This window comes from Scomber japonicus, chromosome 14 (genome assembly GCF_027409825.1).
Source record: "Scomber japonicus isolate fScoJap1 chromosome 14, fScoJap1.pri, whole genome shotgun sequence".
Classification (NCBI taxonomy): Eukaryota; Metazoa; Chordata; class Actinopteri; order Scombriformes; family Scombridae; genus Scomber; species Scomber japonicus.
In genome coordinates, this window is record NC_070591.1 from 11,267,111 (window position 1) to 11,290,797 (window position 23,687).

At 37.1% G+C, this 23,687-nt stretch overlaps 1 protein-coding gene across 1 annotated transcript in view; it reads left to right on the plus strand.

Moving 5' to 3' along the window:
- kcnh1a (potassium voltage-gated channel, subfamily H (eag-related), member 1a) overlaps positions 1-23,687 on the plus strand; it is a 39,944-nt gene that overhangs the window by 10,961 nt on the left and 5,296 nt on the right. The window contains exons 4-10 of the mRNA XM_053332577.1: positions 282-410; positions 1,692-1,810; positions 2,165-2,557; positions 10,409-10,566; positions 12,405-12,676; positions 17,763-17,962; positions 19,496-19,748. Of these exons, the coding sequence (XP_053188552.1) occupies positions 282-410; positions 1,692-1,810; positions 2,165-2,557; positions 10,409-10,566; positions 12,405-12,676; positions 17,763-17,962; positions 19,496-19,748 (1,524 nt within the window). The remainder of the gene's footprint in view (positions 1-281; positions 411-1,691; positions 1,811-2,164; positions 2,558-10,408; positions 10,567-12,404; positions 12,677-17,762; positions 17,963-19,495; positions 19,749-23,687) is intronic.

The window sequence follows — 23,687 nt, forward strand, 5'->3', positions numbered from 1 at the left end:
TACAGTCGAGTTCAAAGGCAGCCCAGATCATTTCTACCTCTGTAAAAATCTACTAATTGGTTGAGAGCCAGACCAGAGAAACGTTCCCCAGAAAAATGTGATGCTGGTGTCTGTTTCCACTCGCTGGTGTTACCTTCCTCTGTTTGCAGGTGTTACAGGAAAACTTTTTAAAGTCTACAACATTTGACATACAGTATATATACATGAATTTATGCCCTGTGTCATCGCCTCCAAAAATAAGCTGATGATGCAGCTAAATTTGTTCTTTTTATACTTTTCAGGGACGCCTGTTTGGTTTTTTGTGAAGATTGCTCCCATTCGAAATGAACAAGAAAAAGTGGTCCTGTTTTTGTGCACATTCAGCGACATCACGGCCTTTAAACAGCCTATTGAAGACGATTCTTCCAAAGGTTGGAGTCAACAATTTATACCTCTTTAATTGTATATCTTTTGTTAGGAATCATGTCTTTTTGAAGCAGCCAATGAAAGTTATTTCTACTGCAGAGGGTTTAAAATAGTAAAACACACATCTCTTTCTGATTGTGTCAAACATGAGTGATAAAAACTGTTTAAACAAAGATTATCAAATGAGAGAGGCACAGATAACAGTAGTCTGCCAGCGATCACCATTCGACCCTGTGCATTGTGCATGTGCTCTGGCGAGTACCCATTGAGTCAAATACGCCCCCCCATCCTGATTGTTATCGGCAAACAAACACTTAAAATGATCTGTATGACCGTTTGACGACAGCCAAAACAGAACTACTGTTTGCGTTCTGGTGACCTGTTGGTCTGAGCTAAGTGCTTTGGCTCGGACCAACAAAAAAACTGGTGCACAGTAGCACCCATGAGCTCATAATAGTTTAGACTGTCCTCAACTGAGTCACCGGGAGGACTGGTCTACGGTATTTGTTAAAACCAGAAAGGAAATGGCACCTGATTATGTGTACTTAAAAGCTTTCTGTTAGTGGTAAAGGTGGAAGTGCTATGATGTGACATTGTCCCTCCATAGCTCTGCCGTCTAAATTAAATTGCATCTGCAGTGTTGGGGAGTAACTCATATTAGTCATTAAATTAGTTACTTATGAAAATTGATTATAAATGAAATTATATCTGAATTCAGGGCTTTTTTGCTCAGGAGGGCTTTTACCTCATTTTTGAATAACATGTTGCTGAATACATATATTGCTGTTTTTAAATAAATAAATCATGACATGGGCTTAAATGGTGTCACATCACCCATTAAGCCCATGCCAGACTTTTTACTTTTTTCAGAAAATATGTTTATTTTATATTCCAAAACCTACATGAACTAATGAATACATTTTCAAATGATCTCCCTTATAAATCATGTCAATATGCATGAAAAACACCTGAACTTAGATTTTGGTGCTTACTGGGTACACTTACCCTAACAACAGCTGAAAACATTGGATAGAAAATCAAAAAAGTAATCAAATGTAATAAGTTGCGTTGCTTTGATTAAGTAATTGAAATAGTTACATCACTTATTACATTTTAAATAGAGCTACTAGTCATCTTTAACCCATTATATTTACAAAATAACCTTCCCAACCCTTGCATATGTTTGTAGCAACACCTATTGTACATTTACAATGATTGTACTTTTTATTGTTTACTGTTCATTGTGAGTCAGAATTGTGCATACGCTGTGTTTTTATTGTCCTCAGGTTGGGGAAAGTTTGCCAGACTGACTCGAGCTCTTACAAGCAGCAGAGGAGTCCTACAACAGCTGCAGCCCACAGTCCACAAAGGAGAAAATGTCCACAAACACTCCCGCTTAGCTGAGGTACAGAGAATATATGTGATGTAAGAGTGGGTTAAAAAATGTCACAATGTCACATTCTGGATATTGTCACTTTGCTGTGAGGGTTTGTTTTTCTTCAGATTTATTTGTGGCTGAAATATTAATAGGAAACACAAACACTGTATAATAGAGAACAAACTTTGACAAACTGAGAAACTGTGAACAGAGGAGTCATTTAGATCAGGTCAGTTAGGGTGAGAGACTTACACAGCTGTTCTTATGAGAAGGGGAGCTTCAGTCACCACCAGGAAGGCACAGTTTAAGCCCCAGGCTACCGTGTATATTTATACATACGTCTGCGTTTCAGAGTTTTCCTGACGCTCAGTTTTTCGGCAGGTCCTGCAGCTCGGCTCAGACATCCTACCTCAGTACAAACAGGAGACCCCTAAAACCCCTCCTCACATCATCTTGCACTACTGCCTCTTCAAGACCACGTGGGACTGGGTCATCCTCATCCTCACCTTCTACACCGCCATCATGGTGCCCTACAACGTCTCCTTCAAGACGAAGCAGAACAACGTGACGTGGCTGGTGGTGGACAGCATCGTGGACGTCATATTCTTAGTGGACATCGTTTTAAACTTTCACACCACGTTTGTGGGCCCAGCTGGCGAGGTCATCTCTGACCCCAAGCTGATTCGAATGAACTACCTGAAGACCTGGTTTGTTATCGACCTGCTGTCTTGCCTGCCCTATGATGTCATCAACGCCTTCGAGAATGTAGATGAGGTGAGTGTGGTGATTGTGTTTGTGGTATGAGATTTGAGGTTGTGTTGCATAAAGCTGAAATTATGTCTATTAATCAATTAGTTTGTCAAAAGAAAATTAATTAATTGTATTACATACAAAAAGAAGGATTATATATTTATTTTATGTAATTGAAAATTGGTCAGACATAACCAGGAATTAAAGACGTTGGGCTATGGAAGCTTGTGATTTCACTACCTGTATAGTATATACTATGGTATAGTATAGTATAGTATAGTTAAAGTATAGACTAAATGGTTAATCAATACATTGAAAACAAATAATTGATAATGAAAATAACATTACTTGCGGTCCTTTTAGCATTTGTCTGTCATACACCAAAAGCTCACAGTCTTGCTTTTCTTGATGTAATCTGGTCTTTCCTACACCTGAATGGATGAATGCACCATTTACTGGGCTGTTATTGGTTTCTATTATCATTAGTCTGACATGAAAAACCGCAGCAGCTGCTCTGGAAAACCTCAAACGTCTCCTAAACTGTCAAAAGTCTGTCTGAATCAGTCTCTTAATAAAGATTTAGGTGGAAAATTAGTAGTATAAAAATTATGCTTCACCCTGTTTAAGTAGTTTGCAAGTTCCAGGACATTTAATAGACTGTGAGACTTAGATATCATAGCAAAAATTAACTATGGCAGGATTTAGTCAGGGGTACATTAGGGGTGAAAACTAAATCTCAAAAAATCTTTAATCTTTAATTAATTGTAATGAGAAAAAATGTCTTTAGTTGGAGGCATTTCATACAGAATAATGATACTGGTCCCTTGACTTTAGTAATAATAGTTATAGAAATGGTAATAATTTCAATGTTAATGGGGAATTAACCCTCAAAAAGGCAGTGACAACAGTTAACACAGAAGCACTTACTGTAGGACACTTAGGTATTTAACGTGTGTGTGTGTGCTAACCAAACATACACTATATGTTGGAGAAAAGTCTTATTCAGAAACTCAGAGGTTCATATTCTCCCTCAAAATAACATAATTCTTATATTAAGAAACAACTGTGATACATTGAAAATAGGTAGTAAATAGTAGATCTAGTCTGAAAAATTGGGTGCAGATATAACGTTTCGGGTCATATGTTGCCTGATGAGACAGAAATCCATTAAATATTTCATCCCTCAGACTGCACTGACAAGTTTATTTTTACACTTTTTTCCAATACTTTTTCATATCATGTTCACACTTCTTTAACAAGAACATATTTTTAGGGAACCAAAAAATACGGGAAACTCACATACAAGGATTTCAGTGTCAGTTTCAGAAACTCAATATTGGACATCGACTGATATTTAAAAGTAAAAAACAGATTGGTCCTTATGCTAACAAAGCATAATTGATAAGTTAATTGACGCAGTGTTTAATTTATATAATGTCTATTATTAACTTCTGAGCTGTACATCACATCATGCTCACTGCCAGTTGTTCTGTACAGTGGCAGTGAAGAAGTGAGTTTGAAGCACAGCATAGTAATAATATGTGTTTATGTTGATGTATAATGTTTGTTTGTGAATTGATAAATGTTATGTAGCCATAATAAGGGGTGTTTGATGAAGAGCTATCACAGGATCTTGAGATAATTGGCACATTTTAATTGTGGAGGGAGCATTAAGTTATTAAACCGACGCTCTCTTCGGTGCACTGCTGTGTCACTGATGCCCTAAAACCATTAACACCTTAAAGCAGCTGACAAAAAGACTGAATCATGGGATAAAAATGTGCTGTAAAATCAAACTAAGGTATATTATTTTTGCCAAACAAGCATTTTGAGTCAGCAACTTCACTTTAACTGGAAACTACAGCTTATAAAGGTGAGTAAATGTTGCTGTATGACTGTGTTAGAAGGTTTATAGTGAACTCTTTTTCGTTGATCTTGAGCACAAAGTAAGAAAAACATATTTATGTGTTGCTCAGCTCTGTGATATAACATTGCTTGTAGCTACATTTATTTCAGTGAGGAAAGAAAACCATGTCACAGGATGGCTACATGTTCAAATATTGTAGGCATATCATATTTTGTATGTTTTGGTGATTTTTATGTACTGGAAATCAGTTCAATCAGTTTTATGGTCCAACCAGACACAAATGTTCGTGGATATCCCTGTTTGTTTTCTTACACTCATACACACACAGTTATTAAATGGAACCTGCACTTTTCATTATATCAATGCATCATTGTGTGCGCGCCTGTGTGTGCTTAAATGTGTCACAGCTCATGATGTGTGTGTGTGTGCGTAAAATGCTGTGATAGCATTTAACAGCACAGTGTTGGTGGGCTCTCGGGGGCTGTCTGGTTGCACACACACCACAGGGTAATATGAAACACTGTGGTAATGCTTAAAAAAAAGGCTTGTTTGTGGCCAGCGAGCACTGAGTTGTATTTGCAGATCCAGCATTTTTGACCCTTTCTGCTCTTTCAACACTTCAGCATCCTGAACGCTGACAAGTTCAAGCGTCTGGAGCAAAAGGGTCAGCAGAAAGAAAAAAACAAAGATTTAAAGGATAATGCTGGCTGGTGCTATTCGAACTTTAAAAACAACAATGAATTAAGTATTGTCTGTTCAGCCTGATATCATTTGTTGCTTCTTTCCATAGAAGACTGTTGTCCAAATACACATTAAAGAGCCACACTGATGCAAGCATTCACTGTATAGGCCACTGTATAGTAGGTTTGCAGTTTTGTTGTGCTGTCTACTAAAAATGATTACTCCTTGAATGATTAGTTGATTAAACTGCAACAATTTAGAAATAAAATGAAGTCAAAAACATCTGTGGTTCCAGCTTCTTAAATCTTGAATAAATGCTGGTTTCCTTGGTCATCGAAAATTGGAAACTGACTATTTTAGTTTTGGTCTATGAGTCAGACCAAACAACCAATTTGAATATTGTTGATTAATTAATTGTTGATTATTCGAGAAGATAATGAGTGTATTAATTGTGAACTTCCATTGTTCACTAACCTGAGAGAAAACTACCATCATGCATTGTGCAAACAAAAAAAGGTATATGTGATGACTACAACTTAATAACTATAAATGACTTTAATTCCTATAAATAATAACTGGACATCCCGCAGCATGATCTTTTATAGAGAGCTGGAGTCATGACGTCACATCACTGTAACTTTTTCCATTTGTCTTTCTGGAAAAATGAAGCGAGTTCTTCGAGTTCACTTTTTATATTCTGAGACAAATCGGTATTCACTGCAGCAGTTGTCATTGATGGACTCGCCTCATTTGTTCAGGGCTGACGTTTAAACCCAGGATGTCTAAGGCTTATGGGAAATATTGGGACCATTGTTGCAAGCCATTTTCCTCTCTGCAAAAAAAAAAATGGAAACGCCTCTCATTTATAACTCCAATGCATTTATTTCCACAAATGAAGATCAGTGTTTTGAAAAACTGCCTATCCCCACGTTCCCTGTCTTTCTGCACTTTGGAAGAAAGGTACAAAACATCTGAAAATTCATGAATCACACAACATACTGCTGAGAGAGACTCTGGTCCAAACCTGGATAAATGTGATTTTGAAAGATATTTTTTTTACTTTTGGGGCAGAACTCAAAAGTTCTGGTTTCACTTCGGTTGTGCAAATAGCTACATGATGGTGGATTAGTGAGTGATTGTCATGGCAACAGGAAATGATGACATTGAGCATGCTCAGTGTCTGTCTGAACCTGAAAAATCAGTATACTGGATATATTCACTGTAATTATGTGATATACTCTATAACCAAATGCATTGGTGTGGCTCTTTTATGTCTCTTTAGTAGTTTTTTTAACAACAGTTGAAATATTTCAGCCTTTGTCTACACAGATAAAACTTGTAGCAGAATGAATTGTTGCTTTTTTGTCTTTTAGGGAATTGAATGGAAGTAATAAAAGGATAAATCAACACCAGCTTTAAGAGTTTTTAGTCATTATGCAGTCAGGCTTAGGGTTTGTGCACTTAAGTAGTATTGTTAAATAAGTAAGGAGATGATATGTAGAAATGAAATAAAAAATAGATAATCGATTAATCAATTACCAAGCAAGTCAGACATTTCTGGTTAAAACTTCTCAAATGTGAGAACTTTCTCTCTTTTATATCATTATATGCTGAATATCTGCTTAAAGGGAATATGAGGATATCATCTTGAGTTCTAGAAATATGTGATCAGCATTTTCCTGTAACAATATCTGACATTTTAGAGACTTAATGACTATTCAAGCAGTTCATGAAAATAATTGCTTGTTTCAGTCCTGACCTGAACAGTATACAGGGCTTTACACTCAGCTGTGCATGTTAGGGATATGGCTGTAAGCCAGCAACAAAGCTATGACCGTCCACTACCAGGATCATTGCTCAGTGTGTTTCTGCAACAACTCAGTGACTCCAATTTGCTCCAGATTGCTTTGAGGCAATCCATGGCAAGGGTAAATGAGAGCGAATAAACAATTGCCCGTGTTATTAAAGCGGCACCGAAACATCTTGCCACTGCTACAGAGCTTAACGACTGACATGAATAACTTTGATGGCTGCTTTCCCCAACAGGTTCCCAAATAGGGAAAGGAAGATCATTAATGAGAAGCGGCTGTCAGAGTTATTCTAGACAATCTTAAAGAGCTGTACATCACCTCGAGCCTCACTGAGCCTCACAGTCATTGAGTCATTTCACTTTCTAATAACTGAGAACTCAAAACGACAACAAAATGATCCGCTTCATGTTGCCTACCAAGTGTTTTAGCAAAAAAGCTCTTCCAGACACAAAGTGACAGAGCTTTCAATGCATGCTTCAGTCATCCTGCACACGCTTTATGGACACTGATAAGATTTGTGTTTTGTTGTGTTTCTTTTCATTTAGAACCTTTATTGAATATTGATTTTCTCATGTGTTTTATTCATCGCTTACTACTGATCAAGTGTTTTCTCTCTTACTTGTGCCTCGTTTTTGTTTTTCTTCTTTTTCATCCCTCCGTTCTGTTTGCATGCCCCACCCCCCCCCACCCCGCCCCCCCTTCCTCCTCTTCTGCCTGTATTCATGCATGGGACGTGATGGGAAGAATTGGAACCACCGAGCTGTCACTCAAGTAGGCTTCAGTTTGCTTAGAATATGATAATGAACAGTTTTGTGTTTTTATTTTGCTCATAGACACGTGCACACACATTGTACATGAGCCCTCAATCAGGCTTTGACAACAGTAGTCGCACACTCATCACATTTGCATTTATTCTTGCACCGACGTTTCAGCTGTAGTGCTCGATGAGAGTGCAGCAGCAGAGGCATCAATGCATGAAATAAATGTCAGAGGAAATGAGTATTGAGGATTATGCAGCTTGTTTTTTTTTTTTTTTTCTATCCTTGCTAAAACATTTCATTGCCAGGAGATAACAACTATCTGATTGGGTTCTACAATTTGTAAAAGGAACAGCTTCATTAAAGCTGCATGAGTGCTGATTCAGTCCTGATGTCAGCAAAAAACATTGTCTGCAGGAGCAAGACACTGAAAGGGTTAACACTTCAGTCCCCCTTTAGCATTTATAAGCAATATTTAAACATTTAATGTTTAATGTTTAGTGTTTTATATGACACTATAATGTCTTTATTGTTCAATAAAAGCATTTATTAATGCACAGTATTTGTCGACAATTATAACGTATTCTTCTCTATATTACTACATCTGTGTTTTATGATATTGCAGTTCATGAAATTCATATTTGAATACACCAGCCTCCTCTTATGGATGTTCACAGCACAAGTTAATCAATAAAACATTTACTGGCTCTCAAGAGGATAAGTCTGATGATACTTGTCTGTGTATCTAAAGTCTTATATCTTACTCCTCTGTGCCAGCTGTTTGAGGAAATAACTTGTATAGATTTATATATTTGTCTATTTTTTCTTCTTTGTCCACAGTAGGAAATGTCTTCAGTAGGGGCTCAATGTCTAAGACAGGCTGGGGAAGTAGAAAACTATTGACGGGGAAATATGTTGTTGGTTTTGGTCTTTTCATGGGATTTGTTAAAAATAATAATAATCATTATAATAAAAATAGAATATTACTTGATACCTTATTCTTTAATCTGATAACATATAAATCACTTCTTTAGCCACATTTGAAAGCATATTTTCTTGATTTTGAGCATTTGGATAGCTAATTTGGGGTGTCAGAAGTTGAAATTTGCATTTGTCCCATTAGTCCAACATAAGCACTGTTAGCAGAGAGAAATAGCTAGTATAAAACTCCCTGCAATATCACAAATTATTGTTTTTTTCAAGCCCAGTTTGAATTTGTGACCTTTAAAGCTGTTAGTACAGTAGGTGTATTTTTTAACTTTAGCTAGCCGGACTGTTTCCAGTCTTTCAAACTACGCCAATAACTTGCTCTAGCTCCATATTTACAGTAGGACACTGACATCAGAGGGATGTCGATATTCTTATCTAACTCAAAATCAAAACAACAAATATGGCCAAAATATCAAACTATTCCTTTAGTTCACTTTATTTTGTTTTGCAGAGTTTGCTGCACAACTCAAAAATATGATTGAAATGATAATTGAATTTTGTTGGGGGGCTCGGTTCTGTAAAGTGATTGTAGAGGAGCTGAGGTGGATCAGATCAGATCAAGTAACAGCGAGCGCTGCAGTTGTACTCGCATTGCAGACCACAGCACATTAGTAAAATCAATATCCCACCCAACAAACACACACACACACACACACAGAGAGAGAGAGAGAGAGTACCACCAGCACGGACTGTCACAAAGAAGACTGATGGCATTGTATATATCTGTTTGAATCACTGGGTGGGTTTTTCAATATACCGTTAAGCTGAGTAGACATTTAGCTGCTGGTTATGTAACCGTTAGATGTTGTAAGAGTTCATCACATGGCATTACTTTATACACATTCATACCAATTCTTTAAAAAATGCTTTAAAGAGCCCCTCCAGAAATGTCTTAAGAAATATTAAACAAATATTTTTCCACTGAAAAAGGACTAATTAAAAATAGAAACTCTATGAATGTGCAAATATTTTTCACTTCAGAATCTCCAAATCAAGATACTTAACTTTAAACTCTGTTCAGTTCAGTTCAAATCAAGATTGTAGACAACTTAAACTCTGATATTCAAATAGCTCAGAGAAACTTCCCTGCTTTCAAAACAGGCTTCAAATGTCAAACTCTGCACCTATTCTGCACAGCGAAGCTCAAACATCCAACTGGGGGAACAAGACGAAAAAAAAAACATATTTTTGAGTTGAAATATATACTTTACATATCTGAAGTCAGACCTTGAGCAAACCCAGGAGTACATCACTTCATCAAACTTTATGTTCACACTGTGTCATTAAGGCGAGGTCTGCTGCTGAAGATTAGATTCATTACAAAAGAGTTAATAGTTAACAGATGTCTTTTTTATTTAATCCTTTACATAACAAGCTATTTCAACCCTTTTATGACAACTTAATTTAACCACTTAAAAGAGGCTGTGTTGTTTGTGTTCCTTCATGGGTCAAGACAGTATTGTACAAGATAGACAGATTAATAGACAGATGTGTAGTGCAAGAGGAAGAAAGGAAAACAGAATATTAGCTATGAACTGAATTAAAATTTAAAATTAAAAACAAGGACTATAAGATAAATATCAATGATGATAAAGAGCAGTTCCATTTTGGTATTGATGATAAAATTCAATGTTGGATAACTTAGTCTTTTAATTACAAACTGACAGTAAAACTTCAAGTATTTTAACCATTAAAAACATGATATGAATGATTGTTTTTGCCTGATTTTGTTTCTTTTTCTCTCTCTCCTCTTTCATTCGTCTTTTAGGGGATCAGCAGTCTCTTCAGTTCACTCAAGGTTGTTCGCCTCCTCCGTTTGGGTCGGGTTGCCCGTAAACTGGATCACTACATCGAGTACGGAGCGGCTGTGCTAGTCCTGCTGGTGTGTGTTTTTGGACTGGCTGCTCACTGGCTGGCCTGCATTTGGTATGTTCACAGTCATGACTGTCACACATCTGTCATACATCTTACAGTGTAACTTATTACATACAGTACACATATTTCAGGATCAGGATTTCATTCACAAAATTGTCGAAAAGTGAATAAAAACAGAGAAATTTAAAGCTGGAGTTACCATACTAGCACATATACTGTATATTACACACACATTATGAGTCCAGCCAATTATTAATGAGGTGATTGATTAAAGCTAATTAATGCATTCATTAACTGTTATTTTCTTGTCAACATACTTGTTTTCACACATTAAAACAATATGTTTTTTTCTACCTTAAAGCTGGAAAGAGTCAGAGTGGTGCCAAGAGAATTTGTTTTTCCTCATTAAAATGCAAATTTATGGAGCACGGGCCTCCAAAGTCTAATCAGATCATCTACTCTACAGGGGCAAAGTGTGGTGGAAGCATTAAGTTTCCATCATGTGATTTTTTTCTATGTTTATGAGAACATCAACACTCACACACAGATGGATCAGACAGACAGCATGCCAACATGAAAACTTACAGTAGGCTAATGTCCTGCATACATAGGGAAAATGTGTTTACACCAATATTCCGATTTGTCCTTTGCAGATCTCCTTTTTGGTTAAATTATTTATTATTATTCATCTCCAGCTGCACAAACTAACAGCTTTTACACATCATCGTGCATAACATATTCATCATCAAACATAACATGATTTTCGTCTATAAGATTTCAAATAACACACAGTTTGATAATGATAATAACTATGATTAAACTTTGAAGCTGATTTTGCTCCAAACCCAGCCAACTCAGGTCCCAGTAAAAATAGCTCCTGTATGATTTCCCCTCTGTGTGGTTTCTGTGGTTGCCATGGTTACATGACAAGCTGTGGCAGCAAGTTGGAAAAAAAAGAAAAGAAAGTTAAACCAGCATCAACTCAGATGACAGCAACTAATGGCCATGTCCGTTCACAACAACAGCAGCCTTTCTGTTGTCAAATCCTGTCTAGGTTTACCTCTGAAAAGGAATGAAACAAGTCTAAAAAGAGGGGGAGAGAGAAATGCACCATATGCTGAACATTGAAAAGGAAATGCACAAAAGATGTAAAAGTATTTCTTTTGAAATGTTGTTTGAAATCCCAAAAATAGACAGACTGTAAACACTGTTTGCTGCATTGTCAGACTCATAGACTGTATATGAATGTTTGGAGCTGCTATCTTACTGTGCACACTTTAGCTAAAGTTAGCTACTTTAGTTAAATTGTGCTAACAGGGCAGGTATCATATTGAAGTAACATCAAAATTACTGAAAATTGCCACAGTAGTCCAAGTTAGTGTGAGTCCTGGAGCCGCTGGCAGAGCAGCGGGTGAGCCAACTGTCCATCACAGCTGCCATTCAGCACCCACACAGCAGACATCAAAGCTACTGGAAATCTTCAGATCTTCTTAACGGAGAGATATCTTCCAAAATAACCACCAGCACACTTAATAGATGGTCTGAATTTTGTGATTGAGACCTCAATGATTCTTTTAAAAGAATGATTAACCTAGTATTTCCAAAGAGAAATTAATACTTTTTGAATGGGAGTCAATTGGAGCCAGGGATTTATTGAAGCCAGCATCTAGCAGTCTTTGCTGGCACTGCACTTTAAGGTACTTCCACATTTGTTTCAGCCACAAACTATGATAGATGTCCCTTCGTTGGATTCCCCTGTTTATTCTCAGGGCTTTTCTTTCTCATCTCTCAGATTTCATCCAAGAAAAGCTAATTCAAGGGTTTGAAATGTAAATAGCCAATCGAGTGTTTAATACATTCCTCTCTATTGCTGCCTTTTCACATTCCAGGTACAGCATCGGTGATTACGAGGTTATCGATGAAGAAACCAACATCGTGCGCATGGACAGCTGGCTCTACATCCTGGCTGAGACGGTGGGCACGCCGTACCGCTTCAATGCCAGTGGCTCAGGGAAGTGGGAGGGCGGCCCTAACAAGGACTCTGTCTACATCACTTCCTTGTACTTCACCATGACCAGCCTGACGAGTATCGGCTTTGGAAACATTGCCCCGACCACAGACGGAGAGAAAATCTTTGCCGTGGCCATGATGATGATTGGATGTGAGTGGAGGCGTTTTATCTTCTCTCTAATGTAGCAGATACATGATACATGAGAAGTGTGAATACGCTCTTTAAAGCCACAATCCACTGAGGTAGGTGGATAAATGAATTATAGATAGAGCCATCGCTGTTCAGAAAATAGACCTCTACAGATGATTAGCTGAGCAATATATTCCACCTCCCTTGTAATTTTGAATATGCTGCTCTGGTTGAATAATTTCTAATGTCACAATCGCTGACTGCACTTTTATTTAAACTAAGCATATTCACAGCTTTCTACCAACTCTTCTGTAGATTCCTTTAACATAAAATCACATGTGAGAAACCCCACTCAGCTTCAAAGCAGAGTGGGGTCTGAGTGTGTATTTCTGGGAACACTTGGGAAAATTTTAGAATACAATAATATTTACATACATTTATTCACATTCTCATGCCAGGATATATGATATGTAAATATAATTGATAGATGAGATTAGATGAGATGAGGTTATGTGAGGTTATTTGATTTTAATTATGAGATTGATGAGAGAATGTGTAATTAATGTTTCAGAGTTAATTTATCATCTGACAGCCTTTACTTTTTTGTAAATTTCAAAATGTTCAATATTTTTTCAACTTTTGAAATGAAAATAAAAAGGAAACATCAATTTTCCAGCATGAAATGTCTCTCACAAAGCTGCATCCAGCCTGATAATCAGACTGAATATTTTTGTTTTCACTTCATTAATTCGTCTCACACAGGAGCACTTAGCAGTAGCGGTTGTTAAAGGTAGAGGTCAACGTAACTTTCATCATATTAATTGAGGAAATATGCTGATTTATTTTTGTCTACATCGACTTGCAGCGATTTGATGATTTTTCTGTCACAGTTTTTCTGGCTCTGGTGAAGGAAGATGATGTTTTCAATCCTTTCAAAGAATCACGGCTAGTAAAACTGAAATAAACTAACATTGATACAGTATGCTGTGTGAATGTATAGCACATTCATACAATGTCAAAAAGTAAGTTTTTAAAATTGCTTTTTAAAAAACGTCTCTGTAACATTTGTCAGTCTGTCAGTTTCTTTTTCACCCCTGTTAACGGCAGACAGTCTACTTTAATACAGTGTCATGCGGTACAGAAGGAGCTGCTGTTCTTGCCTTCATTGGACTCATTACCTCAGTCTGCTGTGTGATATTGTGCTGAATTATTAAGATTTACTGGAGCGTGATGCATCACACTGAAGTTCTCAGTATTTCTGAAATGCCTCATGAAAACAAAACACAGCTGAAACAACGAATAAGAAGGATACTCCTCAGAGATCACACAGAGAGTTTAGTGGAGCATTTCTAACAAGAGTTTGGGCTTACTGACAGTTTTAAGTGGGTAATGTGTAGTGATGAATCTAAACAAAATGGCAATCAAATATGTCAACATCTGAAAAAAATTAAAAAGGAAAATATAATTTAAATGTAATGTCATTAAAATGTGCAAAGCGGCATAATTGGAGGCACAGAGGAATTACAGGCCTTCAGGGTTAAATGTGGGTCTCCAAAAACACTCCGCCTACCATGTTAGCTTCATGATATTTGGCTGAATATTGTGGGCAGAAAAGCCGACTCCAACACAACAATAAGCTTTATAAAATAATGTCAGAGCAGAGATGTGGCACTACTATTATGAATTATGAGGCTGCATATAGTGCTGTGGAATCAGACAAGCTAGCGATGCTTTGGTAAATCTGACTTGTTTAACTGTTTTCAGACTTGAACTTGTAACCTGTAACTTATGGCTACATCCAGCTTTGAGCACGATCCAGTGTCCAGTTCCTTTTTGTCCAAAATGATCAAAAAAAAAACACTGTTTGGTTGCAGTTTTTCACACTTTCATCTGATCAATTGTTTCCCAAACTAAGCTGAGATGGAGACGGCACTCTGGGAGGTTTATTGACTGTCCACCAGCAGCTCTGCTAGCATTCTGGCTTATGTGTCAGTAAGTTTGCAATGATCCACAAACCTGACTGCTGTGCACCATTAGTTTTATGATTCTCACACACTGGTACGATAAACTCAGAAAAAACATCATCAAAGTAAGCCTCAATAAAGAGATATAAAACTGCTCACTAACTTTACCTCTGCTAACCGGCTGCTGGAAATGTACTTGTTACAGTAGTGGATTGGATATGTGAAACACATATTGTAGGATTTAAGAGTGGTATGAGAAATCTACAGCCTTTTTCTCAGTTTTCTCTGGTCATGAAACGCAAATTTTTAAAAAAAACCCAGCATGTTTCTTCTACATAGGTGCCCTAGTTTCAAGAAATCATCATATTCACAGCTGTGAAGTTTCGCTTTAATAGTATGAATAATATCTATTTATGTCACCTCTTCTGGTTTACCAACACACAGAACTGTCGACCTAATTAACATTGACTGGATTTGTTATTTTGTTAAGAAAGCTCACTAACTAACTAACAATAATCTGCTAAGAAGGAAGCACATTTTCACAGCATGTCCTTCTTTTCACATCTCAGTTTGAAACATTTATATTTTATTTATATATCTGCTTGTTGTGTGGCTCATAATACAGTATGCCACGCGGTGTCATTATGTGTGACTGCACATGAAGAGCAACACCTCGGAGCAATAACTGACACCGCCGCATCAATTTACCATAGCACCCCCTCCGATCCCTCTCTCCCTCTGCAATCACTCCTCACCTCTGTTGTACTTTTTTCAGCAGCCACAGTCTGAACCCTGAGACGAGAGTATGATTATCCCCTCACTCTCTCTCTCTCTCTCTCTACCTTTTGGCTGTTCAGTTTTATGAATACAACCTCAGGAGAATCGGAAAAAACTCATCTGCACACTTGTCTCTGTTTTACATTTTTTTGTTGTGAGATACAAATCATTTTAAAAGCCAGACAGTCTCGGGAGGATTCAGTTGTAGATGCAATCTACTGTAGTTCGTGGCTGTTCTCTATGAAATATGGATGCCCTGATACTGTTCTATTTTTACCATCATCACTGGATCGGTGCTGGCAGTAGAAGATCACAGTGTGACGAGGGACTGGGAGTGTGTGTGGGGGGGGGGGGGGTGGCATGGGGAAGGGAGTTGTTGGGGGGGGGTGGTACCATGCATATGTCTTGTTTCTATAGCAACTGTTGGCCTGGGGCTCGAGTTTCTGACAACTGTCTTTTAACTACCTTCAAACAAACCAGCTGTTGTATGCTGAGCAACGCTGCGACAAAGTTGTGTACGTCAGCAAGTAAAGAGTGATGTCGGGGACTAGATGAAGCTCCGTTTTCCACAGGGACTGATTGAGTTTCCTTTGTTACAGCATTTTTTTGCTTATCAGAGAATTGAGAGTTGCCATCTGTGCTCAAGCTCGAGGTAGCCATCGAAAAGAGACGACTGTCAAAACATCTTAGATTCAGTCGGCTCAGACCTTTTTAAAAAAAAAAAAAAAAACCCTTTCTTGACCCGTCAGCTTTCTGATCTTTCTTTGATGCCTACAAAATGTGCAGTGCTGAGAATATGTTACAAATAAAAACACATTAGGTGATAAAAATAACAGCCGTACACTGTAACGCTTAATAACACTGCAGTACCATTAAGCGTTAGTGATGAAAAGATGAAAGTTGCAGTTATCCTCGCCCTTTTTTTTTAATTAGTATTATTCCCCGTGCAATATCCCAACACTTTGATTGTGCATCATAAAAAAAATCCCCAAACAAACATGATACACAAACACATGCACAGGTTACTGTCATCATCTGAGGATAATTGAAATATGTGGCTGGCATGTTTCCTCTCCGTCCCTTGTCCCAGGGCTAATTAGGGCTCGATTGCCAGGAGAACACTACACACACTGAGCAGGCATCTTATAGCTTTGATCCACACACACGCCAGCTGTTACACCAGTTCAACAAACCATCCACCTCCGAGATGCACTGCTATATGCTGTCTTTTTATTTTCTATATAATTCCTCTATCATAATATGGTTGAAACTACATGTGGATGGATGATTAGACACACTCATACTCACTACGGAGCTGTACTTGTAGTTATTTGGCTTTTTTCCCTTTTGCTTAAGGTTTTGCTGATTACATTTGGAGGGAATGAGGAGTAGTGATTGTTAATTTCCCACGTGGTTGATCAGTGCTCACTCCATTAAACAGTATTAAGTTATAATATATTAAATCATGTGATGTTGTTTTATGGTCTTATGTCCTTGTAAACCCTCATGTGGAGATTTTAGTGTTCATGTAAATTCAGCTTAAAAAAATGTGTTTCCTTTTAAATTCTGGTCTTGGATATTTTTATGTCCTAATAAACCAAGTCTTAGAGATGATTCTTATGTCTCTGTTAATACAGATGTACTGTACTAGTCAAAAGCTCGGACACGCTTTCTCATTCGAGTGAATGGGAAGGTGTTTCCAAAATTATGATTGGTACTGTATGTACTTTCAAACACAGATTCTGATATTTGCTTGTCTATTTAAACCCGTTCGTATTATAGATCCTTATGTCCTTGAGAGTCCATTTCTAGAGAGTTTTGTGTCTCAAAATTCCAAAATATTTCCATGTGCTTCTAAAGACAGTTTTTCACAGTTAATTCGAAACTCTAACAGAGAATTATGTGGCCTTGCTTTGGAGATTAATGTCCTTTCAAACTGAAATTATGGATTTTTTTTAAGACCCAGCCTTGGGAAAATGTGTGTCCTCATAAAAATTGTCAATTGTCCTGTCAAGTCATCATTTTGTGCTCTTTTTTTTTCTCCTGAATTTTTCTTCATGTCCTTATAAGTACAATTTATGTTCATGTTAAATCCTCCTACAACATTGTGCTCTTGCTTTAATACGCCTTTAATAAATATTTCAAAACCTACTGATCCACGTGATGAGCTGAGAAGTGAATACAGATCAGGATTTCAAAGTCACACATTATTTGCATCTTTCGGTCCCTTTAAATGTCTTTCTATATGATGTCAACACACCCAACCACCAAATAAAACTTTTAAAATATTTTGTAATTATACAGTACATGTAGTGGTAATTTATCTTCAAGACCAACAGCTTTTCCTCTTCTCCATCTTTCCACAGCCCTTCTTTATGCCACCATCTTTGGTAACGTAACGACGATCTTCCAGCAGATGTACGCCAACACGAACCGTTATCATGAGATGCTGAACAGCGTCCGGGACTTCCTCAAGCTCTACCAGGTGCCCAAGGGCTTGAGCGAAAGGGTCATGGACTACATTGCATCAACCTGGTCCATGTCACGGGGTATAGACACTGAAAAGGTACGCAAATCTGTAGGCTGCATTGTCCAAAAGTTAGTAAATGCTTTAAAATGTTTCTACAGTATTAATGTTTATCTTCACTTTGACTTTTTATACTTTTTTTTTTATCTATCTTCTCGGCAAACAAGCATATTTTTTCCTAAACGATTCCTCTAATGTGCCACTGTAAAACTGCTTCATTTGTTTCCAGCTCAGTGTTTTCATTGTCAACTTGTTTTGTAAAAGTAATGTGGTGATTGTTTTGAAAAGCATACAGTGATGGCAGCTACTGAATTCAAATGATGCTAAATTGATTGCAGTGGAAGTGGAAATCATGCATGAAAGCAGATACATTCAACTGATGGTCTGGCTGATTTTAAAGCCACATTGTATCACTAGTGGGTTTGAATCTACCTTTCCAAAATCCAATCATGGAAATAGTTTTATTTTATCACCTTCAATTAGAAATATAATGTCTAACTAGGCAAGTATTTCTCCATTAAGTGATCAAACTGTGCTACTTATTGTGTTCTCTCCAGGTGGTAATCTTATAATAATCAATTACTGTATATCATTTATTTGTTTGGCTTAAGGCCACACTAAAGGGTCTAAAAATGGCACATAATCCCTCTCTGCTTGACATTCATCTTCAAAGAGATTTGTTTTAAAGGCAGACCCATGCGACGGCCTGGCATCCTGTTGATTAGGTGTACTTGAACAACATGCTGCTACTCAGTGACACTCAGCAGAGAGGCAGCTGGACTCTGAAGCGGTCGCAGCTTCCATGTGACCTTCATGTGAAACTCCAACATGAAACATAGATCACAGTGGACATACTGTATTTAATCCAGTCTGAAAAATAGAATCATACACAGTACAACAAGCACCTATATATATATATATCCTGGATTTACAATAATAGGATTACCAAATGTAAAGTAGCACTCAAACATTTCGGGTCCTAATATTTTTTACTGAAAATATGACTACAGATAAAGGTCTACCACTCTTGCATTTTCATTAAGTTTCCTCCTCCTGTTCTTTCACAAAACAATCGCAGCTCAAGGTCCACATAATAACTTTTCTTGCCCTTTTTTCCCCTGAGTGTTCTTTGTTTGTTCACACTTGACCGAGCTTTGAATGTGATGAATAAGGTTCACATGTATTGAAGACCGTCCACCAGCACAGGACTAAAACCCAGATCTTAGAAATATTGAGGACATGATTCAAAATGTTTCACCTTTTATTTATTTATTCAACAAATTTGATTTGATCTTTTCCCACAAGTATTTCAAAGCCAGAACCACATTGTAAGGAACACATTTTTGATGGAGGAAAACCAAAATCCCTATATTTTTTGTTATTTATTACATTTGTCAGATTTAATAATATTGATTATCAGACATAATTTTAAAAAACTCACCATGTGTCAGTTATTAGTAATATGATGAGTAAAATTATGAGTATAAATCCTCTCCCTGTCCTTAAAACCCAAAATCCAAGAATACAGAGAACATGTCCTTCAGTATCAGTCAGACTTTTTATCTTTCCCAGGTGTTGCAGATTTGTCCAAAGGACATGAGAGCAGATATTTGCGTTCATCTCAACCGGAAGGTTTTTAAAGAGCATCCAGCTTTCCGGCTGGCGAGCGACGGGTGTCTCAGAGCGTTGGCCATGGAGTTTCAGACCATCCACTGTGCACCTGGCGATCTCATCTACCACGCTGGTGAAAGTGTGGACAGCCTCTGTTTTGTGGTGTCTGGATCGCTGGAGGTTATTCAGGATGACGAGGTGGTGGCAATTTTAGGTGAGTTGAGCACTTTCATGTGGTGTTGTTTTTCTCTCTAAACATGTTAAGAGTTTAGAGTAAAAGTCACTATGTGCTTTTGATTTAATGTGTTTCACTTTAAGGACTTAATCTTTGTAAATATTCCTGACACATAAAAGTGTTTTGCCATACTGGTTACATACCCAAAGATATTCTGTTTCCAATCATGCAGACGAAGAAAATCAACAAATGTTTGTATTTGACAAGGTGAAAATAGACAATTTTGTTCACAATTTTTGCTTGAAAAATAACTGAAATGATTATTTCTATTATTAGAATAACTGACGATTACTTTTCTGTTGATCAGCTATTAGCATTGGCTAATGAACTAATTGTTTCATATCATATCTAATCAGAAGATTGATATAATACATAATGGAATTAATCACCGTATTTGATGAAAGAGGCAGTCAAGGCTTCTCATCTACTGACTGCCAAAGGACCTGACCCAGATCTGCCCTATTTTTTCAGAATATAAATTTATGGTTTGTTTGTATATATATATATATATAGTTGGTCTCTTTTAAAATACAACTGGAACCAAAAATACAGGATGCAGATTTGCTGCTATTTTGCCCCTAACTGAATTTATCATCTGAGAGTCACATCAACACCAAAAGACCGGGCATTGACGACAGCAGACAGGCTCTTCAGAGAAACTTGCTGCGGGCACTGTTGTAAGAAAATATTTTTGCATCATAGTACAACATTTTGTTTGTTAGAGGACTTATTTTAAATCCCCCTTTTTTCATGTCTGTTCAGCAGCACTTTCTAAAATGTTTCTGACTGCAGTGAAAGCTGAGCCCTTTGGGGATCGCTGTCTGCTGAGTCATGAACTCGGGATTTGAACACAGACACACGATCCTCTCAGAAAGATTTTCAATACGCTCCGGCCAACTTGATCTTAGTTTCGATCTTAAGAAAACTGCAAATCCTCTTCAGGACGGCTCACATATTTTTTAACTGTGGTCTCTAAGTAAACCCCTCATACATCAGTATTAAGCAAACACAATCCTGCACGTACAAAATTACTACATTTTTATATTGTTTGAGTTTTTTTAAACACAAATAAACAATTACATTTTTTAAAATACACACAAAATAGCACACACACATTACAATAAGCTCCCCGATTATATTAAAAAGTCTTATTATAAAACTCTCTGGATGAGCCTTGAGTGGTGTTCTCAACATTTGTGTGACTTAAATGAAGTGTTTTTCCATTTGAGGAGAATGTCAAGCAAGTGGTGCACAGACAGTAACAAGCTTAGTGTGCAAAAGGTCAGGATCAATAATTGTGATAAATAAAGACAAAAGCTATTTAACATATGAATGTGGGTGATCTGGCCATACCTGGCATCTCATCTATTTGTGGAAAAAGTGTCACTAATTTGCCCGTTCGCTCTTCCATCACACCTTAATGTTGTTGAAGAAATTAGCCTACCGTACTTATCTCTATCTACTTTATCAAGATACAAAAGAGAGGAGCTTTATCGTAAATGCTAATTCACTTAAATCCCAGAAGAGTATTTGCTTTTTAAAACTTCATCCATTATTTTGCCAAATAATTGATTGTATAATGGATACTCTGGCAACCCCAGAGAAACCATCTTGGCTGTTTTTCATCAATAACTTCCCTCATCCAAAAAGCAATATACTGTCAAGCTGATACCATTGACCAAAACGAAGACTGTAAAGGAGCCCCAAGTGAGAAACAAGTTACTGTTATGAATCACATTAACATCACTCGTAAACATCCTAATGGCACGGTGGAAAAGAAACAACCTGTAAAATAAAACGTAAAGCATCAGCTCTAAATCTTATTTATCACTGTAACTCATCTATGTGTCAGCCAAAGGGTTATTAATTCTTTTTGCAACTTGAATGCTTAATTTTTTTCTGTCGTGGGCTGCATTTTATTCAGGTTGTGATCAAGCGGTTCATAGAAGTAATCAGTCACATTTCAGACACATTAAATCAGATTCTTGAATTTGTTCTGCAGTCATCGTGTATGAGGAGCTGTTGATTTAGATGTTAATTGTGTTGGATCATAATATACTTAGTGGTTTTATGTTGTTTTATGGCCATGTTGAGTCTTTCAGACTTCAAGTAGCACCCTCCATGACTCACTGGTGTGGTTAGCTCTTACTGTGCTGTACAAGTGACAGTATGTTGAGGGCTTACAAATACTTAAATTATCTAATGTGCTACAGACTTTTTTATACCACGTGTCAAGTGTCTATAAAAACAGTGCAAATATTGTCCCGGTCAACAGGTTAAACACCATTCAATGTGCAACCTATATTTAGCTGTTATCTTTTAACTCTGATATTTCACTCTGCGGTGCCCTGATACAGAAAATGAAGGATTTGGACAGATAAATATGTTTAGTGTCTCATTAATTATATATTGAACACCTCAGAATGTATTATTACTTGACGGTATGTGGGGCAAAATCAAGTAATTATATGGCTGATATAGAATTAGGATCATCGTTTAATAGCACATCTTTTGCAAAAGTGTTTATACAGTGTAACTACTGGTTCTATTAGTGGTAAAAGGATTTTCAAGGTTTTCCAGACCATTTTTTTGTTACTCTTGTCCATACTGGCAGTGAAGAGATCTCCTCTCAGATTGATGGGGTACAAAATCTACAGTTAAAAATAACTTCAAGAGTTCAGCTGAAGTTAATATGAAGCTGCAGAGCTAAAGTGGGAATCTTCTAAAGATACAGCCTTTTACTAGAAAACTTCTAGTATAACATAAAATGTTTTGGCTTTGACTGAATGTCTGAGTGCATTTTTAGACAGAAAGAGGATTGTGGATGTTGTTCCCCATCACTGACATTGAAATGGGTTTTCCAACATGGACAGGAGGAACCAATATCTCTTTCAATTTACATAGGGGCATGTGACTTTAACAAAGACTTGAAAAATGTGGACATATGCTTTAATAAATCACTTAACCACAGACATGAGGGCTTATTAGACAGTGAGAAAGCCCTGAATATCTATTAAAGCTATAATATGTAACTTTTCACCTTAAAATGTATTAAAATGACAAGGCATAGGTTGTATGATATTTTGTTGGGGTGTCAAACCACATTATCCTAAATATTTCCAACAATGTTCAAACCCAACGTAATCCATAATTTGAATCAAGGTATTAGTCTGTTTCAACGGCGTCATATCCCCTTTGTGCATGAGTCTGCATCGTGATTGTCTGCCAGAAGCTGTAATAAATGTATCTTTTATCCAGTTTAGTTTTAAGCAACATTTATATGAAACACTCTTTAGACCATGGTCATTTTTAAGTATATCTTCTAACCAGACAAAAGATTTTAGTCATCGCATGTCTAGGTCTTAAATTATCAGAGAAACAAGCTGAGCAAACTCTCCTGGATGTCCTTGTCCACTGAACAGTGTCGGATGCTTCATTCAGTGTTTTTACCGGATTTAATCACCGGATCTGGTAAGAAGGAAACCTCTGCAGATAATTCAGTTAATAGAAGCCTCCTGAGTAATCAACACTGAAGGAATCCTAACAAGGAGAAGCTACAATGACTACAGTGATGGCAATGATGGTTGTTTAACATTGAAGACAACACCTCCCATGATCCCATGCTACTTCAAGACAATCAAATGAAATCAAATGTCTTTTGTTATGGTTTATATTGAGAGACCGCATAGCATCACAAATTACATTTAATAGATTAGCATTATTTAAAATTGCATTATCACCAATTAGAAAGGATTAACACCTGCAAACCAACTCACTACATTTGATCTGGAAAAGACATTTGACTGATTATGGAAGCAGTAAATGATTTATTGATTAATAAAGCTGTTAATTACAACTAACTACTTACTTAGAGATTGTTACCGGATTAACTTTCTTTTACCATGCCAGGCAAACTTT